This window comes from Leptidea sinapis, chromosome 9 (assembly GCF_905404315.1).
Source record: "Leptidea sinapis chromosome 9, ilLepSina1.1, whole genome shotgun sequence".
Taxonomy (NCBI): domain Eukaryota; kingdom Metazoa; phylum Arthropoda; class Insecta; order Lepidoptera; family Pieridae; genus Leptidea; species Leptidea sinapis.
In genome coordinates this window covers 11,779,934-11,804,285 of record NC_066273.1, presented here as the reverse complement: position 1 = coordinate 11,804,285, position 24,352 = coordinate 11,779,934, and the positions used below count along the sequence as shown (strand labels likewise).

Below are 24,352 nucleotides of genomic sequence, written 5' to 3'. Positions count from 1 at the left end.
ATAACTGCCCCATTCCATACCCAGGCCGGGTACAAAACACGGTCCGGGAATGGAGTACATATTAATAATACGAGGATGGTCAAAGATATCCATATTTGACAAAAAAAAATCCGTGAAGAACAATTTCTTAATAGGAGTCTATTAGAATTATCTTTATTGGATAAAACATTTTTGAATTAAAATGTCAAGACTCATTTGCCCAGTAATAAGAACAGCTACAGTGCCATTCAGACCAAACCATAATAATGCTTACACATTTTTGCTTCACGGCAGAAAAAGGTGCCGTTGTGGTACCCATAATCTACAATTACAAATTTGGAATTATTTTCAATGTAACTTGAAGAAAACTTCAAATAATTCTACATTGAAGTATGTGTATATGCCTTTAGAATAGACATTTACACACACACAGAGCAATAAATATCGTGTTTCAAAGCACAATTCAAAGAGTATTAACGCAGACAGGCTGATCTTTTCAACCTAACATATTTAAAAAAACACAAAATGTAAAGACGCAGTTACAATTACACTAGTTTTTATCTTTTAAACGTGTTTTATTTAAATTTGTAACACTCGCGGAAATCAGAGTAAATAATAACATAACATAGTTTCATAATAAGATTAAAATTAAAAAAATTCTTTATTGGGTAATACATAACTACAGTAAATACAAATTTAGAAGTATTTTCAATGTCAGCTAAAGCAAATGCACACACAAAATTACTTTGTCTTCATGGCAAAATAAGAACACAACTTGCTTCACAGCTGCAATGAATCATAGGCATTTTACTATTATCTGATATTATGTCACATCTACGTTTTTCATCTGTTTAAGGTCAAAGAGAGTTCAAAAATACAGCTGATTAGGGTTGAGGGAATTATAGTTTTTGTGAAAACTTAGCACTTTAAATATTGTATTAAATTATACACATAGTCATGTGAAGTCAGAAATGAATTAGGATTATCTAATGACTATTAGAGATGACCTAAGGAATGTCTGGTTCAAAGCATAGTATACCCATTTAGTTTCACCTTGTATAGTAGTACTTCAAAATCTATTTATTCTGTCAACTTGGAAAACAATTGGATGACGCTCGTTTGTATTTTGTATTGCATTGTTTTGTGATGCGTTAAGAGTACTTTGAGCTGTGCGCGATGTGCATGAATGTTAAAAATCCGAAAATAATGGAAACGAAAGTTACATCAATTGAACTGTCAAAAATGCCATGCGAAGTGATCATACAGCAAGAGCATATAATAAATATATTGACATTAGAGACGTTGTATAAAAGGAAAGGAACGAATTGGTAGCAGCCAGGGCTGTTGCTAAGTCCGTTTTAGAAACAGCGGTCGATAATGTCTGTGTACCCCTCCGGGAGCCGGTAGATAGTAATTGTTCGATACAATACTTTCTTTGATTGGCTATTCATCAATGTATTGTCGACGATAATACTAACGTGTATACGTTGTAATAGATCCATCTGTTTATGAAGGTTTCTAGTATTACAGAACTGGTAAATAGAAGTCAAGTATGACTACTGATAGGCGTACAGATGTCGAAGAACTCGACGGAAATAGATGTTTATTTAAAGAAATTTGGCATTCTGTTCATAACAAAAAATGTATTACATCTCTCTACAAAGTCAATACTCCATTGACTTTATTTGAAGACATCGAATGAACGAGTAAATAACTGAATAATAAAAAAAATACTGACATTGTTTAATTATGTCTTGTTTGACTTTTGCCCCATTCCTAAATCATTAAAAAGCTGTAAGTTTTTAAAAGCAGGGAAGGCGTTGCCTTCCTCCCGCATTTTTTCTATTCCTAGTACTGTCAAGAACCTAAGAAATTTCCCAAGATAAAAGGATTGAGATAGGATGTTAATTTGTGAAAAGAAATGCCTAGTCTGTATCTCGCTTATATCTGTTACTCACAAAGGGCATATATCAATATAGGTATCAACGCATCATACACCATTCCTACCTCACTTAACGGCGGTGAAAAAATGGTTACAGACTTGGTACTATATGTTTTTAAACTTTTATCATAGCAGAACTTTAACAATGTAATCATTATGACGGGTACTCACGATACGTATTTTATAGCTTTGATGCCGATATTTCGATCCAATTGCATGAATCGTGGTCACGATCCTAAAAAATCTGTTATAGCCGAACACTTGCTTAAAGCCGGTACCAACCATTGGAACGAGCTGCATAACCCACGAGTGATTTCTGCTGAACGCCAATACATCCCTCGCCTTGTTAGAGAAGTTTTAGAAATTAAAAAGCTTCCTAGCAATTTTAATAGGGAGGATGGTTTTAGGCTAGCGCAAACATGGAATCCCGTGGTCTCTCTCTGCAGTACAAATGAAACAAAAAGATCCGAAAGTATGGACGTCGTCAGTAGTGTGTGTCGTGAATAAGGGAATCAAAGACCAAAACGAACTAGGCGCCAAGTGGACAGATTGATGTACTATTAGTGTCAATGTGTCAAGTGTTTCTCGCCGCCTCCGAAGTTCCGTCGTGACCACGATTCATGCAATTGGGTCGAAATATGGGCATCAAATCAATAAAATACATATCGTGAGTACCCGTCATAATAATTTCAAGAGTTGCTGCTCTTCAAACGATACTCCAAGAATCTCAATCAGATAGATACGCATAACAAGAGCATCCAGTCCATTATACGTATTTTTGTGCAGTGTTCGTTCCAATTCTAGTAACCGCGCGAGGTGAGATCACCTCAAACCACCATCAGTCGTATGCTAGGGATGGCATAGTAACACTTATATTAACACGTACCTTGGCTCTGTGCTTCCCCGGGGCATAGAAAGAATAGGGAAGTCCCAGGCCCGCAAGGTCCTGGGACTTCCCTATTCTTGGGTTTTTGGGTTTTTAAGAATCCTGAGCTGCACTGCATTGTAATGGGTAGGGCGTGTCAATTACCATCAACTTAACGTCCTGCTCGTCTCGTCCCTTTTTGTCATAAACAACCTTAGTGGAGGCGTCGCTCATACCTTACATAAAAGTATGGTCGCTTCTGATCTTGATTAAGGTTAGTCTCCGCTGCGTTCCAACTAGATACCGCAGGCGTAGTCGCAAAATTTGGACAGTATGTATTTTGTATATTATTAATTTAAATGTAAAGCGTATTTAAGTTACAAAATTTGAAAGACGCCATTGAGTGGCAAGATGCCACGCACACAAGCATCTAATAGTTGCTGTAATAAAAAAGCTATTGTTCTTAGGTAGTGCGGTAGCTAGTTGGAGCACAGCGGACTCCAATCCTTAATCAAAGCTTCCGATATTCTATTTCATATAAGATAAATAAATAATAAATCTATTTATAAATATATTCTAAAGAAAACATTGTATTTTATAAATGATGTACTAATTGTTTATGAAATAAGTATTTTGTATTGCCCACAGTTCGCCATCAACTTATTCAGAACACTGCCCCCCTCGTCAAACCCCAACGGTGCGGAGTTCGACCCCGAAGAGGACGAGCCCACTCTCGAAGCTGCATGGCCCCACCTCCAGCTGGTCTATGAACTGTTCCTGCGTCTTCTCGAGTCGCCAGATTTTCAGCCAAACATTGCCAAGAAGTATATTGACCAGAAGTTTGTGTCACAAGTAAGTAAAAAGGACTCGTTACACTTTACTCAATAGCCACCTACGACACGCCACAAGTTACGATATCATCCCCACCATCTGGATGTGTGGCGGTCCTCCACAGTGCGGTATTCAAGCAGCTTTCTTCCTCGTACCACGAAGCTGTGGAATGAGCTTCCTTGTGCGGTGTTTCCGGGACGATACGACATGGGTACCTTCAAAAAAAAGCGCGTACACCTTCCTTAAAAGCAGGCAACGCTCTTGTGATTCCTCTGGTATTGCAAGAGAATGTGGGCGGCGGTGATCACTTAACACCAGGTGACCCGTACGCTGGTTTGTCCTCCTATTCCATAACAAAAAAAGCCTATTAATATTTTCATTGTATCGCGAGTGTTGCACATTTAAATGCAATGGTATTACATTTTGCAAAATATAATTTAATTTAAAAAATTTACAAGTTATTACAAAAATTCTCATTTTTTTTTTCCTCAAATATAACTACCGTACCAAGCAGGCGCGAATTGCTGGTTTGAAATGTATTATAAAATGCTTTTTATTTACAGATACGAATTGGCGAATGTGCTTGTTAGTAATACGTAGGTCACACTAAAAGTTTTGCGTAACTTAAAAAAACAACATGACAATGTCATAAACAGCATTAGAATGTCCGTGGTCGTACTTCATTAGCAACTGTGAGCACCATTCCACGCGAGCCAGTTCATGAGGGATCCACCGACAAGAAAGTTTCCGAACTTTCAATTCTTCGTGTAAGATTTTCTGAATTTGGCTCACACCAATCCCCAATAGTCCTCGAATTGTCTCATAGGTAATCCGCGGGTTTTCTTCAATTAGCCGCTTAACAGTAGCCATATTATTTTCGTTAACGGCAGTTGAAGGCCGCCCTTCACGAAATTCGTCATGTAAAGAAACCCGACCTCTCTCAAATTTAACAAACCATAACCTTACGGTGCTCAAGCAAGTTGCTTCTCTCCCAAAAGCATTTTGAAGACGAGCGGCACAGTCTTGGGGAGAGAGAGAACTTCTAAAATCATAAAAAAATCATCGCTCTAAAATATTTTCAACTTAATTCCATTTTATTATATACTAGCTGACCCAGCAAACGTTGTATTGCCATCATTGTTAACAACTGAAGTTAATCTACCAACTATTGGTAGCTAAAATTAAGTTTGTTTTTTACCTCCTGAGAAATTTAGAGAGATACAAAGATTCTAATTAGTTATTCATTTTAAACTATTCTTTAAATTTGATTTCTGAATGGCGGAGGACACATCAAAGGAAAAACAAAATATGTGTGTGTTTGCTTTTATTCCGAACATTTTCATATTTATTCACCTTTTAAACCTTCTCTGGACTTCCACAAATAATTCAAGACCAAAATTAGCCAAATTGGTCCAGCCGTTCTCGAGTTTTAGCGAGACTTATCCGGTATATCCCTATATACCCTACAGCTTCAGATTATTGACAGTAGAAGGTAGTAATAAACTCTATCTATAGATAGTATATTGGGAACGGCCGTAAATACATGATAACAACCGTCATGTGGTAATAAAATTGCAAATTCCGAGAGCGGAACATTTAGCTCCTAAATGCTATTTTTAACGGCGAGTGTATTCGTGTTAAATCGATACCCAACTCTTCCGACATACATTCTACACGTGGCACCCTTGACCGGAGGAGCATGATTTATGTCTTTACGACTTTCTGTGCACCACGCCCTTTGCATTACGGCGATTGTAAATCTCTCCTATACATACATACACGAGTCAGCTTGACTTACATAATGCATCTGAATGAATGTTAAAAGGTTTTATTGCAATAAATAAATATCGAACAAGAAACAACTCTGGTCTCCTGGTTTTTCCATTATACTAATTTCAAGGTGCAGCTCGAAACTATAAGATTTTTTTTTATGGAAAAGGAGGACCATCGAGGTTACCACCGCCGCCCATATTCTCTTGCAACACAACAAATCACAGGAGCGTTGCCGGCCTTGAAGGAAGATGTACGCGCTTTTTTTGAAGGTCGAATGTCGTATCGTCCCGGAAACACCGCACAAGGAAGTTCATTCCACAGCTTTGTAGTACGTGGAAGAAAGCTCCTTGAAAACTGCACTGTGGAGGACCGCCACACATCCAGATGGTGGGGATGATATCCTAACTTGTGGCGTGTCGTGCGAAGATGGAATTCGGCGGCAGGAATCAGGTGAAACAGCTCTTCGGAACACTCCCCGTGATAAATGCGGTAGAGGACACACAATGAAGCGATGTCTCTACGCAACGCCAAGTGATACAGTCATTCACAGAGCACCGGGTCCCCGACAAGTATAGAGAAGCTTTTCAGAGCAATGACACGATAAAAAACTAAAATTCAGTTGCAGCGCTGAAACAATCAGGTATCGTCTTATTAACACGTCGCGCAAGATCGCTTTTTCTGCGCCACGTGCGGTCATTATACTGCGGTCAAAAGTGTACATCATCCGCGTGCGCTGTGGTGTATATTTCGTTATACGTAAATAAAATATTCTTAAACTATCTTGATTAATCGCACGTTTAAAAAAGGTACGGGATGTTATACAAACATACACATAAGCTGTAATAGGTATTTTAAATAAATCTAATAAGTATATAAAATTCTCATGTCGCGGTGTTTTTGTAGTTAAACTCCTCCGAAACGGCTTGACCGATTCTCATGAAATTTTGTGTGCATATTGGGTAGGTCTGAGAATCGATTAACATCTATTTTTATCCCCCTAAATGTTAAGGGTAGTCCACCCCTATTTAATGACAATTTTTTTTAATTTAATTTTATTATAATTGAGCATTAAAAAAGAGACATAACTTCAAATTTTCGCCCTTCTACGATCTACAACAATTTTTTGTATCGCGATTTTTATATTATTCTGTTCCATCCACAAATCTGCTATAGGGTTGCAAGATGGCAATCGAATACAATAATTGTAGTATGATAAAATTGGTAGGTCTGAGAAACTGTTGCATCTACTTTTTATACCCCAAAAAATTTTTATTACTTATAATATGGCAATACAACGTTTTCTGGGTCAGCTAGTATATATATATACATGTGACCTAGCGATTACATAATATATCAAAAAACTTTAAACTGATATTGAAAATACGTTACCTAAAAAGTAAAATGACATCAATAGCTTTTTAAAGATCAAATGAGAAGTATCATCATACATGTACGTATACGTAAACCTTGGTATGTTTTGTTCAAGTTCAACTCTCAGGTTGTGGCTCCATCTACAGGATCTACTTTACACTTGATAACCAGCTCAACCCGAATATATTTTCATATTAGGAAATTCACTCGAGATGTCGCTCTTTCAAATCTAAACAGTTTTTTTTTTAAGCTTTATCTTCTAACTTCTGGGATTTAGTATACATTTGTACCTAAATTCATGGACGATGCGGGAATCGCCCTCCGCATGCCGCATGGTCTTGGTTAAAATAACAAACTGGTTATATTTTATGTTTATAATGGTTAATTAGCTCTACTGCTGTATTTATTTAATGTCCCTATTGTAGCCCTATGCCGGCTAGATTATGGGTACCACAACGGTGCCTTTCTGCCGTGAACCAGTACTGTTTCGGTCGGGAGGGCGCCGTAGCTAGTGAAATTACTGAGCAAATGAGACTTGACATCTTATGTCTCAAGGTGACGAGCGCAATTGTAGAGCCGTTCAGGTTTTTCAAGAATCCTAAGCAGCACTGCATTGTAATGGGCAGGGCGTATCAATTACCGTCAGCTGAACGTTCTGCTAGTCTCGTCCCTTATTTTCATAAAAAAGAACTTTGTACAGCTGATTTATTACACAAAATAATGTTTCCTTGTTACAGTTGTTAGAACTATTCGACACGGAGGACCCGCGAGAGCGCGATTTCCTCAAGACAACATTACACAGGATATACGGAAAATTCTTAGTGCTACGTGCGTATATACGGAAACAAATCAACAATATATTTTATAGGTGAGTCGTTTGTGAAGCGAAGCCTTTATACGGACGTCCACTCGAGCTTATCGTCAGATGTTACACGAGAACGTCAGATTAAGGACCATTACACGACATACATACCTATATAGATATACAGAACGAAGTTCAAGCTTCGCTTTTTTGGGGCGCCCCTAGGCGGCACTGTTATTTACTCTATCCGATATATTTAACATAATATGGTGGATTTCATCTGGGACATACAAGGGTCACCTATTTATGAAAACAAGTGAGGAGAAAAGCAAGACGTGAACAATGCTCCTTACAATGTAGTGTCGCCCAGGATTCTTGAGGGATCAGAGAGATCTCAATCTTTTTTTCGAAGCCACCACCCATGTCGAATCATCCTGGGGATACTCTCGCTTTTGAATCGTCACTATAAATATTTCTTTTAAAATTACTGAATCTACCAATGTTCGGAATAAGTAGAGCTCGTGAGAAGAACATACAAGAAACTCAACAGCCAATCTATTCTATCAATAGAGTATTTTATTCAATAAAAACCGACTTCAAAAACTTTAAAGCTTAAAATAGCTTCATAAAAATTTAATTTACTCTTTTTGGCTTTGCACCGACTTCAAAGCTATCAATAGGTAGCACATCCAAATAATAGTATTTTATTAATTTTAAAGGTTGCATAAGATGTGTATACGATTTAATTTTTATGAAGTTATTTTATAGGTTTTTTAAACGTAGTTTTTATTTTTTACTTTTTAGTGTCAGTTAAAAATAATAATATGTAATCAACCTGAATGAAAACTCCTAAAAATCGTACACAAAAAACAATTACATTACACGAAAACACAAATTTTCATAAAAAAATGTTCATAAAATGAAAACTACTGGGCCAAACAATGTAAAATTTTGATGGGCCCAAATGGCATCTATTCCGCAACGAACTAAAGAAGAATTGCGTAAATCGGATCATAAATCTCAAAGTAATCGGTGTACCTACATAAAAAAAATACCAATCGAAGTGAGAACCTCTTCCTTTATGAAGTCGGCTAAAAACAAATTAGTAATGATATCCAAGGCGTGGCTTGCTAGCTCACGTGTACCGTAAGTCGTCACATGGAGGCGGGGCAGTAAGTGTCATTAGTGCAGCAATTATGTTCGCAACTGTAGTGTCCTTAAGTCGGAACACATTAAGTGTAACGCTTGCATAGAAAGTGTGACGCGCCTCTTCATAGCGAACGATTACAAAAAATGGTCAGGCGCGACTCGGGCACACAACTAATTCAAATAGTACAAGATACCTATTGAACACTAGAATTAATAATACAACGTTTTCGCCTAAAGTTTAGACTAATTCAAATAATAACAGAAGTACAACTAATTCAAACAGTACAAGATACCTTTTGTAACACTAGAATTAATAATACAACGTTTTCGTCTACAGTTTAGACTAATTCAAATAATAACAGTAGTACAACTAATTCAAACAGTACAAGATACCTTTTGTAACACTAGAATTAATAATACAACGTTTTCGTCTACAGTTTAGACTAATTCAAATAATAACAGTAGTACAACTAATTCAAACAGTACAAGATACCTTTTGTAACACTAGAATTAATAATACAACGTTTTCGTCTACAGTTTAGACTAATTCAAATAATAACAGTAGTACAACTAATTCAAACAGTACAAGATACCTTTTGTAACACTAGATTTAATAATACAACGTTTTCGTCTACAGTTTAGACTAATTCAAATAATAACAGTAGTACAACTAATTCAAACAGTACAAGATACCTTTTGTAACACTAGAATTAATAATACAACGTTTTCGTCTACAGTTTAGACTAATTCAAATAATAACAGTAGTACAACTAATTCAAACAGTACAAGATACCTTTTGTAACACTAGAATTAATAATACAACGTTTTCGTCTACAGTTTAGACTAATTCAAATAATAACAGTAGTACAACTAATTCAAACAGTACAAGATACCTTTTGTAACACTAGAATTAATAATACAACGTTTTCGTCTACAGTTTAGACTAATTCAAATAATAACAGTAGTACAACTAATTCAAACAGTACAAGATACCTTTTGTAACACTAGAATTAATAATACAACGTTTTCGTCTACAGTTTAGACTAATTCAAATAATAACAGTAGTACAACTAATTCAAACAGTACAAGATACCTTTTGTAACACTAGAATTAATAATACAACGTTTTCGTCTACAGTTTAGACTAATTCAAATAATAACAGTAGTACAACTAATTCAAACAGTACAAGATACCTTTTGTAACACTAGAATTAATAATACAACGTTTTCGTCTACAGTTTAGACTAATTCAAATAATAACAGTAGTACAACTAATTCAAACAGTACAAGATACCTTTTGTAACACTAGAATTAATAATACAACGTTTTCGTCTACAGTTTAGACTAATTCAAATAATAACAGTAGTACAACTAATTCAAACAGTACAAGATACCTTTTGTAACACTAGAATTAATAATACAACGTTTTCGTCTACAGTTTAGACTAATTCAAATAATAACAGTAGTACAACTAATTCAAACAGTACAAGATACCTTTTGTAACACTAGAATTAATAATACAACGTTTTCGTCTACAGTTTAGACTAATTCAAATAATAACAGTAGTACAACTAATTCAAACAGTACAAGATACCTTTTGTAACACTAGAATTAATAATACAACGTTTTCGTCTACAGTTTAGACTAATTCAAATAATAACAGTAGTACAACTAATTCAAACAGTACAAGATACCTTTTGTAACACTAGAATTAATAATACAACGTTTTCGTCTACAGTTTAGACTAATTCAACTAATTCAAATAATAACAGTAGTACAACTAATTCGAACAGTAATTAGTGAAATTACTGGGCAAATGAGATTTAACAACTTATGTCTTATAGGGGTTACACGGGGTCGCTTATGAAAATCGAATCGCCAACTTTTGAGACTCAATGGCATCTTTCAAATTTTGTAACTTATATACGCTTCGTGTTATTTTACATTGAAACTAATAAAATACAAAATACTTACTAATGATATGTGATGAGTGTCTTCGTAACCCGGCATTTTAGTTTCAATTATTAGCAAAGTGTAACAGAGCATGTGGCACGTCAACGTCACATATTGTTCGAGACTGGCGACTACCCGAAGTCGAGTACGCCCACTTGGGCGTAGTATTAGTTGCCGCACTTTACGACTACGCCAGCGGTATCTAGTTGGAGCGCAGCGGAGACCATATATAGGTATATATGGTCTCCGCTGCGCTCCAACTAGGTAGGGAGCATATTCAGAAGCCTCTGACTGGTAACATCATGCTCAACATAGCTATCATTTGATAAAGCAACGTAATTTTGTACAATCTAGCCTCACATTGTCTTTATTGTATTCTTACCTGCACCCTATCAAAAACGTCTATAAAGGGTAATTAAATATTTCATTATGTGTCAGGTTTATCTACGAGACAGAACACCACAACGGCATAGCAGAGTTGCTGGAGATCCTGGGTTCCATCATCAACGGGTTTGCGTTGCCGCTCAAGGAGGAGCACAAGCAGTTCTTACTGAAGGTAGCTCCATTTAAACAGTTGTTTTTATACTGTCAATTACAATTTAAGGTGCAAACTATATTTTTAAAACTTCAATGCTTAGATCATTTATACGTCTAGATAGACTGTTACAGCTGTGAAAACGTCGAAAACTGGGGTTGACAGTTAACATCTGTTTTGAGCAATGCACACACACTAACACGATGATATGCGAGTGTAAGACGTGGCTTGTCACGCACACAAATCCTGGCCTGTTTCTATCGGTTGTCTAGCAGCAAGAAACTATCTAGACGTATAAATTATCTAAGATTTGAACTGGTGTAAAAAATATCTAACATTTGAACTGGTGTAAAAATTATCTAAGATTTGAACTGGTGTATAAATTATCTAATATTTGAACTGGTGTAAAAATTATCTAAGATTTGAACTGGTGTATAAATTATCTAATATTTGAACTGGTGTAAAAATTATCTGAGATTTGAACTGGTGTATAAATTATCTAATATTTAAACTGGTGTAAAAATTATCTAAGATTTGAACTGGTGTATAAATTATCTAATATTTGAACTGGTGTAAAAATTATCTGAGATTTGAACTGGTGAATAAATTATCTAATATTTAAACTGGTGTAAAAATTATCTAAGATTTGAACTGGTGTATAAATTATCTAATATTTGAACTGGTGTATAAATTATCTAACATTTGAACTGGTGTATAAATTATCTAATATTTGAACTGGTGTAAAAATTATCTGAGATTTGAACTGGTGTATAAATTATCTAATATTTAAACTGGTGTAAAAATTATCTAAGATTTGAACTGGTGTATAAATTATCTAATATTTGAACTGGTGTATAAATTATCTAACATTTGAACTGGTGTATAAATTATCTAATATTTGAACTGGTGTAAAAATTATCTGAGATTTGAACTGGTGTATAAATTATCTAATATTTGAAGTGATGTATATATTCTAATTCAATTAACTTCAGCATAATGCTAGTAATCAGCATTATGCTGAAGTGAAATTTAATTATATTAAATAAAATTGTTAAGAAAACAGACATTAAAACACATTTATGTTAATAATTACAAATAATAAGGGAGAATGTTATTCAATCTAAAGCTGAGGTCGTTTTACGTAAGTGAAGTCTAAGTACGCTCTATAGATATCATTGATAGACACATTTGTTGCCGCAGGTTCTGTTGCCGCTACACAAGGTGAAGTCGCTGTCGGTATACCATCCCCAGCTCGCCTACTGCGTGGTGCAGTTCCTGGAGAAGGACCCTTCGCTCACGCAGCCCGTCATCAAGTAAGCAACACATATTGGTGCAAGCTTAGGTCGGATCTTCAGCGGTTAACGAAATTAAAAGCATTTATAAAATAACAATCATAGCTTTAAGACCCTGTTTTATTATGATCTAATTACAAATGTATAGTTTTTAGACTTTTACCTACACTTGTAGTATAAGACGGTATTACGTGCCAATTTTCATGATTCGTCTATATATAAATTTTTATCCCCTTGAGAGTGTTGAAATATACGTTTTTTGCAGAATTAACGCCTGTATCTTTTACTACGTTGACAGTTTGATTTTTCGATTAGATTCTTCACGCGTTACCGAGATAAAGTGTCTTGATATATAGATGATAGATGAGACATACGGATAGACAGCAAAGTGATACTATAAAGGTCCCGTTTATCCCTTTTGAGGTACTGAACCCTAAAAACGGAAATTCCTTAAAGGCTCTTGTGATTCTTCTGGTATGATTGTGGGCGGCGGTGATCACTGAACATTAGTGCAGCATCTTGGCAAATTATATTAACAAGTTTTTTCCTAAAGTTGACATTAAAATGTTAAGTCTAACCCCCTTATTCATAATCGTCCGCTAACTTAAAACAGCTGCTAAAGAGTGCTATTTCTCATTCCGGTTAGGTCAATAGAAGAAGACAGAGTGAGAATTAGCAATGCTTTAAATTAGCATTGCTAATTCTACTACTTTGAATAAGGGGGTAATAATATAAACATATAAATATTATATATTATGTAATATAGTGTACTAAGTATTAACTAATTTTTCTAAGAACCTACCATACCTAACCTAGATTTAATTGTCTCTGGCGACATTAAAGTACGGTAAACAATTTTTTTTAGAACATCGAGTATAGACTTTTTCAAAGACTCATTATAGTGTGTAACTTATATTACTGATCGTGGTTGTATAAATGACTGATAAAAGTACAGGAGTCGAAAAAATATATTATTATTTGTATAATTATAGAGCGCTGCTGAAATATTGGCCGAAGACGCACTCGCCGAAGGAGGTGATGTTCCTGAACGAGATGGAGGAGATCCTGGACGTGATAGAGCCGGCCGAGTTCCAGAAGGTCATGGACCCGCTGTTCCGGCAGCTCGCCAAGTGTGTCTCCAGCCCGCACTTCCAGGTCAGTCTTCATTAGGTTGAATACAAGGTCGTAGTTCATTAGAAACAATTAAGACGGTCGCGCGGACAGACTGGTTTTGCATACGGTATGCGGGTGCGTAGCAGAGGGCCGCGCGATCGTCGATTAAATACGAAAAGACTAGTGTCGTGTTAATTTTAACCATCATATTAACTTTGTATTTGTACTTCGCGAATTAAATAACTTATCTTCAGTCTACTTTTTTAATTGAACGCCAAGATTTTCCACCTTCTTCGCGATTATGGCAATGGGCGCCTACATATGGTCCTTCGAGCCGAATCAAATTCACGAAATGCTATTTCACCTGATTCGTTTTCCACCTTCGCAGGACACACACTAAATTAAAATATCATCCCCTCTATCTGGATGTGAGGCGTTCCTCCACAGTGGCTAACCTTTACAGTAACGAATCATTTATTTATTTATTGGGTCTACCATCGTTTTTACATAATTAATATATCTGAAACTATTTACAATTATCATTACATGCACAGGGTATGCAAAATCATTTAAAGGTAAACACTACATGCTAATTTCGCTTCTATTACTTTGTAAAACTAGAAGTGAATTAAAAACAGGAATCAACCAAAACCAGAGAAAAACAAAGAAATATACGAAAGTAATTTCTTTGTTTTTCTCTGGTTTTATTAATAAATAAATTGCTTAGATAATATTTTATACGTCTAGATAGATTATGGCAGCTGTAAAAACGTCGAAAAACATGATGATGAGGTTTACAGTTAACCTCCATTTTGACCAATGCACGTACACTAATACAAAGTGACATACAAACCGCGAGTGTACGATGTAGCTTGTCACGCACACTAATAATAATATTCCCGGTCTGTTTTCATCGGTTGTCTAGCAGCAAAGAGGCTCTATCTATTTGTATAAATTATCTAAGATTTGAACGATGAATTCGAGTTAAACCGTGTCGGCTACAATAGACATACTTATTGTTAGACCACTTGAAGTACATTTCATATCGAACAGTGATAATGAATCAGCCACTCGATATATTATTGTGAAACAATTAATATTGATAAAAGTAATGACATTTATGATATTTAACTATGGCTGAGATCTATACAGCGAACTTTTTTTTATGAAAATAAGGGACGAGACGAGCAGGATGTTCATCTGATGGTAATTGATACGCCCTGCCCATTATAATGCAGTGCCGCTCAGGGTTCTTGAAAAACCCAAAAATAAATAAATCAACCTAGGCCCTTAACAGCTTGTATTGTTGTTGGCGTTAACAGCGTGAGGGTAGGCAGAGACGACAGAATGCCACTTGCTTCTATCCTTACAAACCGAACTCTACATTCATTACTCTTTTCATACATGCTCGCCGGTTCTGGGTACTTCGGACATTTCCTTTTTTCAATACGTCCCCAATTTAGTTGACGAATGTTCTACGAGGTTTACCGCGACCGACTTGGCTAGGCAATTCTTTCTTCACTCATTCGCTTGTATAATTGCAGGTGGCGGAAAGAGCGCTTTACTACTGGAACAACGAGTACATAATGTCGCTGATCTCGGACAACGCGACTCACATCCTGCCCATCATGTTCCCCTCGCTGTACCGGAACACCAAGAGCCACTGGAACAAGACCATCCACGGCCTGGTGTACAACGCCCTCAAGCTCTTCATGGAGATGAACCACAAGCTGTTCAACGAGTGCACGGAGCAGTACAAACAGGAGAAGCAGAAGTGAGTAGCAATTCGGCTCATTATCACTTCACCAACATCCAGTTCCGGAAGCTCCGTAAAATATTTACGAGTACGTCTATCATGGAAAAATCCAGTTTGGCAGGTCCAATTTCGGGAAAGAGGTCACTCGTCGAATCCAACTCGGCAGCGCACAGGAAGCTCCGTAAAATCTTTCCAAATACCATAGTGTCTGAAGACGAAGGTTTTCAACCAGTGTGTGTTGCCAGTGATGACTCACGGTATGCAGACGTGGTCGCTAACTTTGGGCCTAATGAGAAAGCTCATTGTCGTTCAGAGGGCAATAGAGAGGGCTATGCTTGGAGTTTTCCTGCGAGATCGAATCAGATGTGAGGAGATCCGTATCAGAACAAAAGTCACTGACATACCCCGGATAACTGAAGTAGCAGTGGGCAGGGCACATAGTTCGACGGACAGATGGTCGTTGGGGCAGTAAAGTCCTCGATTGGTGACCACGTACCGAAGAAGACGCAGTGTTGGTAGGTGGATGAGGGCAGCGCGGGACCGATCATCGTGGAGATCTTTGGGGGCGGCCTTTGTCCAGAAGTGGACGGGGTCAGTCTTCCGTCTGATATTGTAATGATGATAATATGATAGACCTCACAGTGGTATGAGGCTGCCACTTGCAAGATCGATCCACTTGGGAATGTTAATTAATATAGCATTAACCTATATTAAAATAATGGTGTATTTTTTATATGGAAATAAGGGACAAGGCGAGCAGGACGTTCAGCTGATGGTAATTGATACGCCCTATCCATTACAATGCAGTGCGGTTAAGGATTTAAAAAAAAAACAAAAATTCTGAGCGGCACTACAATTGCGCTCGTCACCTTGAGAAATAAGATATTAACTTTAATTTCCCCAGTAATTTCACTAACTACGGCGCCCTTCAGACCGAAACACAGTAATGTTTATACATTACTGCTTTACGGCAGAAATAGGCGCCGTTGTAGTGAACATAATCTAGCCGGTCTGGCTAATCTGTTATACATATATAAATAAACATCGGTGTGTCATCTGCACTATCTGCCCCGATATTACTAATAAATAAACTTGGGCAGGGAGAGAGAACGTGTCCAACATCGAGAGGAGTTGTGGCAACGTATCGAGGCGGTCGCCGCGGCAAATCCCGCCTGCAAGAGCCACGATGACGAGGGGCTGCCGGACCTGTCACCCTCCACGCTGCAGAAGGAGTCGCTTGAGGTAGGGTTCGTGTGGCCTGCACTAGAAACTAGAGATGAAACGGACATCTGGTTATTAAAGTAAATTTAAAAGAAATCTTATCATTTTACACAAGGCAAATCATACCATAATAAGTTATGGACACCATTTACTTTTATAATTATTAAGATTAACAAGAGGCAAATTGTGGTAAATTAATACGAAAATTTTCGCATTTGTTGGTAAGAGGCGACTCCGCGCCTATATTCAAACTAAACTGACTAGATAAAGGGCCAAATATCGGATATCCGGCCAAACTACTATCCGTTTCATCTCTAATTTACCCTGTGCTACCCCGGAGCTTAAAAAGAATCGGGGAGTCCCAGGCCCAACTAAGGGCTTTTTATAAGTGAGAGAGTCACACTGCGGTCTTATGACGTCAACACAAACGGTCCAGACTCGTCCGGGTTAATTACCACACTCGCACATTATACCGGTGTGAAGTAGCGTAGTAGACGTATTGGCGTGGCGCCGTTTCGGCAATTTTGAGGGTAGGGACCTGTCTACTCTGGCTCCGCGTAGATTTAGAGGACCGCGTCCGCATCTATGCGTGTGTCTACAGGTCCCATAGTGGTAACGCAGAAACGGATAATCTCATAGGCTGCGTTCAAGCGGCAATTGAAGACGTGCTTGGACAGATCCCCTCCGCTAAAATCGTAGTCTTGGATAATTTCAACGGGCACAATGCCGAATGGCTTGGATCACGTACCAAAGACTACGCAGGGCGATCTGTGCATAACTTTGCATTGGCGTATGGTCTGTCCCAATTGGTTGAGTCGCCAACGCGGCTGCCGGATGTGGATAGCCAAATCCCGATAGCTACCAGGTCTTTGTCGACGACCCTCTCGGAACGTCCGACCATTGCCTGGTCAGGAGTGTAGTGCCTATCCGACGCCAACGTCGCAGACCACCAGCGACCCGCCGCATTTGGCACTATAAGTCAGCAGATTGGGATAGGATGCGTTCCTTTTTTGCATTCTACCCTTGTAGGTTTTAAAGGTTTGTTTCCCTTCGGATGATCCTAGTGCCTGCGCCGATGTGATACTGCAGGGCATGGATATTTTTATACCAAGCTGCACCCATCGGTGGCAGATCACAGCCCTGGTTTGATGTGTCAGTCTAAGCAGCATCTGACCGCAAAAAACAGGCGTATCAAACCTGGGTTGCGGCGCTGGGCTCAAATGATCCCAACTGCAAAGTTCTAAAGAGGAAATATAACCGTGCCTCTAGATTCGCCCGGGTGAAATCGAAGTACGTTGTCAAAATCGGCGAGCAGCTTTCCAATCAACCGACTGGAATACGCAAGTTCTGGTCATTGTCGATAGCTGCTCTTGGTAACTTCATCCAGCCGTCCCTGCCGCCGTTGCACATGAGGAATGACACCCTGGCCCATACGGCAAAAGAGACAGCCGATCTACTGTGCGCTCTTTTTGCTTCCAACTCGACTCCTGACGATAACGGAAAAACACCGCCGAACATCCCGCGGTGTCAGAGCTCCATGCCTGAAGTACAGTTCAGACAGAAAACTGTTCGGCGAGTTCTGTTTTCGTTGGACGTCAGGAAGTCGAGCGAGCCGGATGGCATTTCTCCAATCGTGCTTAGAACGTGTGCCCCTGAGTTGACGCCTGTGCTAACGCTTTTCTTCCGTGATCACCGCCTCCCACATTCTCTTGCAACACCAGAGGAGCGTTGCCCGGCCTTTAAGGAAGGTACGCGCTTTTTTCGAAGGTACCCTAATTAGTAAGGTATGTCTTATCGTCTCGGAAACACCGCACAAGGAAGCTCATTCCACAGCTTTGTAGTACGTATAGTATAGTTAGTACAGAAGTCTATTTTGCATAAAAATATTTGAATGAATAAATAAATTATTATCGTCAATTTCAGGTCAGAAGGCACCACAACGCGAACAAACCGCTCCTTCGCAAGAAGTCTGACCTGCCAGTGGACACGTCCACTGTGAAAGCGCTCAGCGAGCACAAGCGAGCCGACCCGTACTTGACCACTCCGCCGGACGCCGACAAGTGCTAGCGGGAACGGCGCTCCCGACGAGACCGACAGGGCTTCGCCTCCGCTGGCTGAGGTGATACATTGATACATTCAAGTGACTATGAAGTGACAGTTAGTGCGGAAGTGGGCGGGGTGTGTGCACTGTAGATTAATGTGGTGTGTTGACAGACAGATGGCGCCGCCCGGCTGCACTCTATATAAAATAATAATATGTTGTTACATTTTATACTGTTTTTAATTCGCGCCGAATCGCCCGCGCTTTCCTTCTATTATTTTTATATTAAAAAAATACCTTTCTGTCTTAATTATTGTTTGAGGATTCATGCATATTACTAAGTCTGAATATCTATAGAGAGTACTTAGATTTTACTCAAACTTTATTTATGTAAAACTTTAGTATGATAAAACGCAAACTTGACTTTTACATTCGGCTGTCTTAGCTTAAAGTCAGCAATTTCAGCTGTCAAATGACTATAAAAAGCGGCCAAGTGCGAGTCGGACTCGCCCATGAAGGGTTCCGTAGCAGCACGTAACATAATGTATGTTATATACAATGGAAAATGATATTGAAAAAAACTGCTCAAAATCATACAGTGCAAATGAGCTCTCATCTTTTATACGTATTACGTAAAAGTACTAACTTACTAGAACGAGATCTATCTCGTTCAAACCAATTTTCTGTGGAAGTTTGCATTGTGAAAATGTACTGACGTACATCATATATTTTTTCAGAGGGGTAACACATTTCACCACTTTGGAAGTGTCTATCGCGAAAATTATTCAGTTTAGAATAAATTATATTAGAAACCTTAATATTATTTTTGTAGACTTATCCATAGATACCATACCATACCATACCATAGAACCCATATGTCATACAGCCAACTTATCCGAAGTTGGCTGTATGACATATGGGTTTGATGAAAATGAGTTTCAGTTTTATGTATGTACCCCCAAAAGGTACTGCTTTTTTTTCTATTTTCGTTCGCAGTTTATGTTCACAGAATACATCTACTTACCAAGTTTCAACAGTATAGTTTTGGAAAAAAATGATTGTGACATACGGACGGACGGACAGACAGACAGACATGTTGAATCTATAAGGGTACCGTTTTTTGCCATTTGGCTACGGAACCCTAAAAACGAAATATAAGATTATGCTAAGTTTACACTTTGCTATGTTTTACGTAGGTAAATTCTGAGCACAGTCTAAGTACGCTCTATAGATCTCTTAGCCTAGGTCTTCAGGTTGAAAATTATGCCTGAATTGAATGGAAAAATTATATTTTGTGATTTTTATGAGTTATGGTATTAGAAAGTCAATTTTTCTTTTGAAATCATGTAACTTATAGATGTTGTTTAAGTTATTTTTTTGAACTTGAGATAAATCAGTTAAATATTGTATTTATACACACACTAAGTTCAGAATATATTCTACAACCAATACACCACTTTGAAAGTAAAAATATTTATATTCACACAATAATAGCACTCAGGGACTCGTTTAACTTTGTATCAATTTACCTACACTTTTTATAAAAGCGATTAAACAAATCACTGTATTAAATATTCATTCCAACATTTTATTTAAATTTCTATAATAAAATGTAATTATTAAAAAACAGATTAAATGTTTTTTTTTCTCAGAATTCATTTGTTTTATGTATTCGTGGTTTTTTTTGCGATCTTTCATACCTACATATATTTTTATCTAGATTATATTAAATTATTTAGATTATATAATATTTATCTTACTAATAAACAATTTTATACCGGTCTAATATTTCTTCTGTAGTTTCATGTTTCATAATTTCATTAAAAACACATGTTTCTTGCGCCAGACGTAAAATATCTACTATGTTCTTTCAGCTTTGCAGTCTTGCACAAATATACTATTTTTTTTTAATTATTACTATATTATTGTCCCGGTGAAATATTGTTTATATATAAAAACTTTTCTGTTTAGAGTACTTTTCGATGTCACTAAGGTTTAGCGCCAATATCAATTATTATCAAAACAATGTACAATAGTTTATTGCTTCTAATATTTAAGTGATGTATTTACATTCTGGTTTAGCATTGGCAAGGGCCTCAAAAACATCAAAATATATAATTTATGTTGCAGTAACGCCTTTCCACAAATTCAACAAATTATCTAAGCACAACCAGAGACTCCTTTGCACAGGATGCCGCCTTTTTCTGCCGTGAAGCAGTAATGTGTAAGCATTACTGTGTTTCGGTGTGAAGGTAGCTAGTAGCTAGTGAAATTACTGGGCAAATGAGACTTAACATCTTATGTCTCAAAGTGACGAGCGCAATTGTAGTGCCGCTCAGAGTTTTTGGGGATTTTCAAGAATCCTTAGCGGCACTGCAATGTAATGGGCAGGGCGTTTAAATTACCATCAGCTGAACGTCCTGCTCGTCTCGACCCTTATTGTCATAAAGTTATACACACCTCTTTCAAACACAAGCACGTGGACACTTGCAGAAGCTTGGCAAGCATGTAAATGTGGCACTATAGGGTTCGTTGATTGAGCATTCTGCACGCATTTTGCGTCACTCTGTAAACTAAACATAAGTTTCCAATCAATTTGCAGACAGACGCCTTTCAACAAATTCCAAGCTAATTGTATACATTACAGTCTGATTTTGTGTATGAAAATGATTTATATTTATATGTTAGAGGTGACTGTTTAGAATCAATTTGCTAACGGTTAATTTTAGCTTTCTATAAGATTTGTATTTGGTGGGCTTTTGTATTCTAGGTAGTATTATGAAATTGTCCGGTACAATTTATATGTTTAATAGACATGTTTAATTGTAACACTTAATATTGTCGGGGATAGATTTGAGAGAATTGGTGAAATCCAGGGTTGATTTGCAGAATAACATCTTTTTATTACATTTACTCTAAAAGTAGACTTAAATGCGTGCGGAAAGTTATTATTTTCCGGAACTTCTGCTTTTCCTTCCTCCACCCGCATATTATCTCCTAATTTATCCTTTTTTCAGCGTAAAAATGATTAAAATAGAATTAATCGTATTTATTTAATAACATATACGTTTAATATTAATAAATAAATAACAAAATTAAATTTATTATTCGTTGTATTGGCTGAATGCATAGAAACCGTTGCTCCCGCAAAAAATGTTTTTGTATTTATAATGATTGAAATTTAAAAAAAATGTCATTTCACTCTTGAAATGTATTATTTTACTTGTTTTGTAGTGTCTTTATTTGACAAAGAGAAGTTGCTCTTAATTGTTATCAAAATAATGCAAAATTTAATTAAAATATCTCGTTGAGTTTTGAAGATATTTTTAATTGTCAGTATTAGTGAAAGAGTTAGATAAATGAAAGATAATTGAATTTATAATATTTTATTTGTCGAATCAGCGCTGAAAAATATTTATGAGATGTCACTGAAAAAGGAAAAATGGGAAGTATATGGGGGCGATTGTTAGCTTCAGGAATCTTTATTTTTCGACGTATGGAGGTTTTTCGTATTGGGAAAAAAGTGCATTGAATATTGTACGCAAATTTTGATAGTAAATGCAGTGTTACAAGTTAAATTATGTTGAATGTAAATTATTGTTAGAAGTATAAAATGGGCGCGAGATTTATAGTCGATCTGTGTGTTTGAGAGTATACAGTGGAAGGCTCCTTTGCACAGGATGCCGGCTAGATTATGGGTACCACAATAGGCACAATTCCTGTATTAAGGTCCTTTCAGACTACGCTAATATATAATAGCATATAGTTAATAAAATAACAATATCGCGCACCATAACCACACTTCACTGTGTGATATATTATTGGCTTACTATACGCAATAAAATTAGGCGTGTGTGCTGCTCAGCTGTGCTATATCGTTAGCCGCTCTCTTCCTCCTTCTTCAAACCGTTACAAATCACCACGTTCTCCTCTGAACTTTATAATATCATTTGATATCAATGCTCTGGCATTTTTTCTTTTATAGCATTAATGAAGATTCCGCATTGTCATCATCGCTCGATTAGCTTTCAAGACAGTATGAAATCCATTGTGTCGATCGTGTGCACACTCTTCAAAGATCGCGGTTAACTGAGCTTACCATCAATATAAATACATCCAATGTATAAAATTCTCGTGTCATGGTGTTAAACTTTGAACTCCTCCGAAACGGCTTGACCGATTCTCATGAAATTTTGAGTGCATATTGGGTAGGCCTGAGAATCGGACAGCATTTACTTTTCATACCCCTAAATGTTAAGGGTGGTCCACACGATTTTTTTTTTTTTAATTTTTTTGACATTTTTTTTTTAATTTGTTGGATTATGAGTCAGCCTTAAAAAATACATACAACTTCAAATTTTCACCCATCTACTATCAACAGTTACTTTTGTATCGCGATTTTAATATCGGCAATACAACGTTTGCTGGGTCAGCTAGTATACTATAAATACTTGCGCTTATGTCTTGTAATGTGAACGCCATGCTGTATAGTATAGCATTAGGTCCTTATTTGCTATACTATATATCAGAATAGTAAAGCGTAGTCTGAAAAGATGTTTACCATTGCATTGGCTGTGATCAGTTTTACAACTATTTAAGTACCCTGCTATGTCTGTTTTTAACTGTCGCCCCATAATGTGGACTAAGCCTTAGATAAAGGAACAACCGTAAAGCGAAAACTACTTACTTTATACTCTCGTACACATGTTTCAGATCATCAGACTTCGTTGTGGCACGCAATGAAGTTCTATACACATATATGGACATATCATTCGCAGTCTGACAGCGGAACGGCAAAAGTGTGCTTAGAGACAATATAAGTACACTTTTCTCATTAGTCGTGTGTCAACTGTCACCGTCCGAATTGGGTTCTTAATAGAACTTACGTAACCCAAACTGAATAAATGATTTACATTGCTGCTTTTTGACTAAGAATATTTTAAACAACTTGAGTAAATGCGGCAATGTATAAATATAGCAGTCCAAGCTTATTATGGTGTTATTTATGGCATGTTCCATATTTCGGCTTTGTTTTTGTACGACGTGATTTGTCTATATGTATAGAACGTCATTGGAGGATCATTAGCCGTTGGGCACTGTTAATATGTATTACGATGCGATATTTCTTACGGCCCCCACCGCAGTCTCCAAACCATTTCGCCGAACAAGACAGTGTCACGGATGAATTTGCCTATCTATGAATAACATACCGCGACCCAAATGTGTCTAAATATTGTATTAAATTATCCCGCGACTGTACCGACACATGATTAAATTTAAGCTAGTAATAACGCATTAATATTTCCCAGCCGCTTCAGGAAAGCGTATGAGTGGAGGTTTTGTATGAGTATTTTGTACGCGACGGTGTCGGTACAGTCGCGCGGAGTGTGTACAGATCTCGCGTGAATGTGAACTGGACTGAAATCACTAGAATAATTTGCGGAACTGTTCAAATTGGGAAAATTTTGTATAAATATTTATAACGGTAATTGTAACTGTTGAAAACAAATATTGTAACAAATGACATATTGTAAGGTGCTTATGATTATTGTTATAATACAAAGTTGTGCATATATTGTTGTCTTTCAATCAAATCAAATCAAAAGGTGAATATAACACTCTTACAAACTCTAAGGTTGCTCTTTTCAAAACAGATAAGGTATTTCAAGTTCTTAGTTTTAATGCAATTTATCAATAATTTCAATTACAATATATGCAAAGTGAAATCAC

At 37.1% G+C, this 24,352-nt stretch overlaps 1 protein-coding gene across 4 annotated transcripts in view; it reads left to right on the top strand.

The window, feature by feature from the left end:
• The window catches only part of LOC126966144 (serine/threonine-protein phosphatase 2A 56 kDa regulatory subunit gamma isoform-like), a 71,954-nt gene extending 47,757 nt beyond the window's left edge, over nucleotides 1-24,197 (top strand). For 3 of the 4 annotated variants that reach the window (XM_050810087.1, XM_050810088.1, XM_050810086.1), the window contains exons 4-11: nucleotides 3,435-3,638; nucleotides 7,499-7,629; nucleotides 11,103-11,220; nucleotides 12,400-12,512; nucleotides 13,484-13,646; nucleotides 15,149-15,378; nucleotides 16,461-16,602; nucleotides 18,505-24,197. In XM_050810087.1, the coding sequence (XP_050666044.1) occupies nucleotides 3,435-3,638; nucleotides 7,499-7,629; nucleotides 11,103-11,220; nucleotides 12,400-12,512; nucleotides 13,484-13,646; nucleotides 15,149-15,378; nucleotides 16,461-16,602; nucleotides 18,505-18,648 (1,245 nt within the window). In that variant the 3' untranslated portion in view covers nucleotides 18,649-24,197. The remainder of the gene's footprint in view (nucleotides 1-3,434; nucleotides 3,639-7,498; nucleotides 7,630-11,102; nucleotides 11,221-12,399; nucleotides 12,513-13,483; nucleotides 13,647-15,148; nucleotides 15,379-16,460; nucleotides 16,603-18,504) is intronic. The other variant, XR_007729668.1, reaches the window with a different exon arrangement.
• The last annotated feature ends 155 nt before the right edge of the window (nucleotides 24,198-24,352 follow it).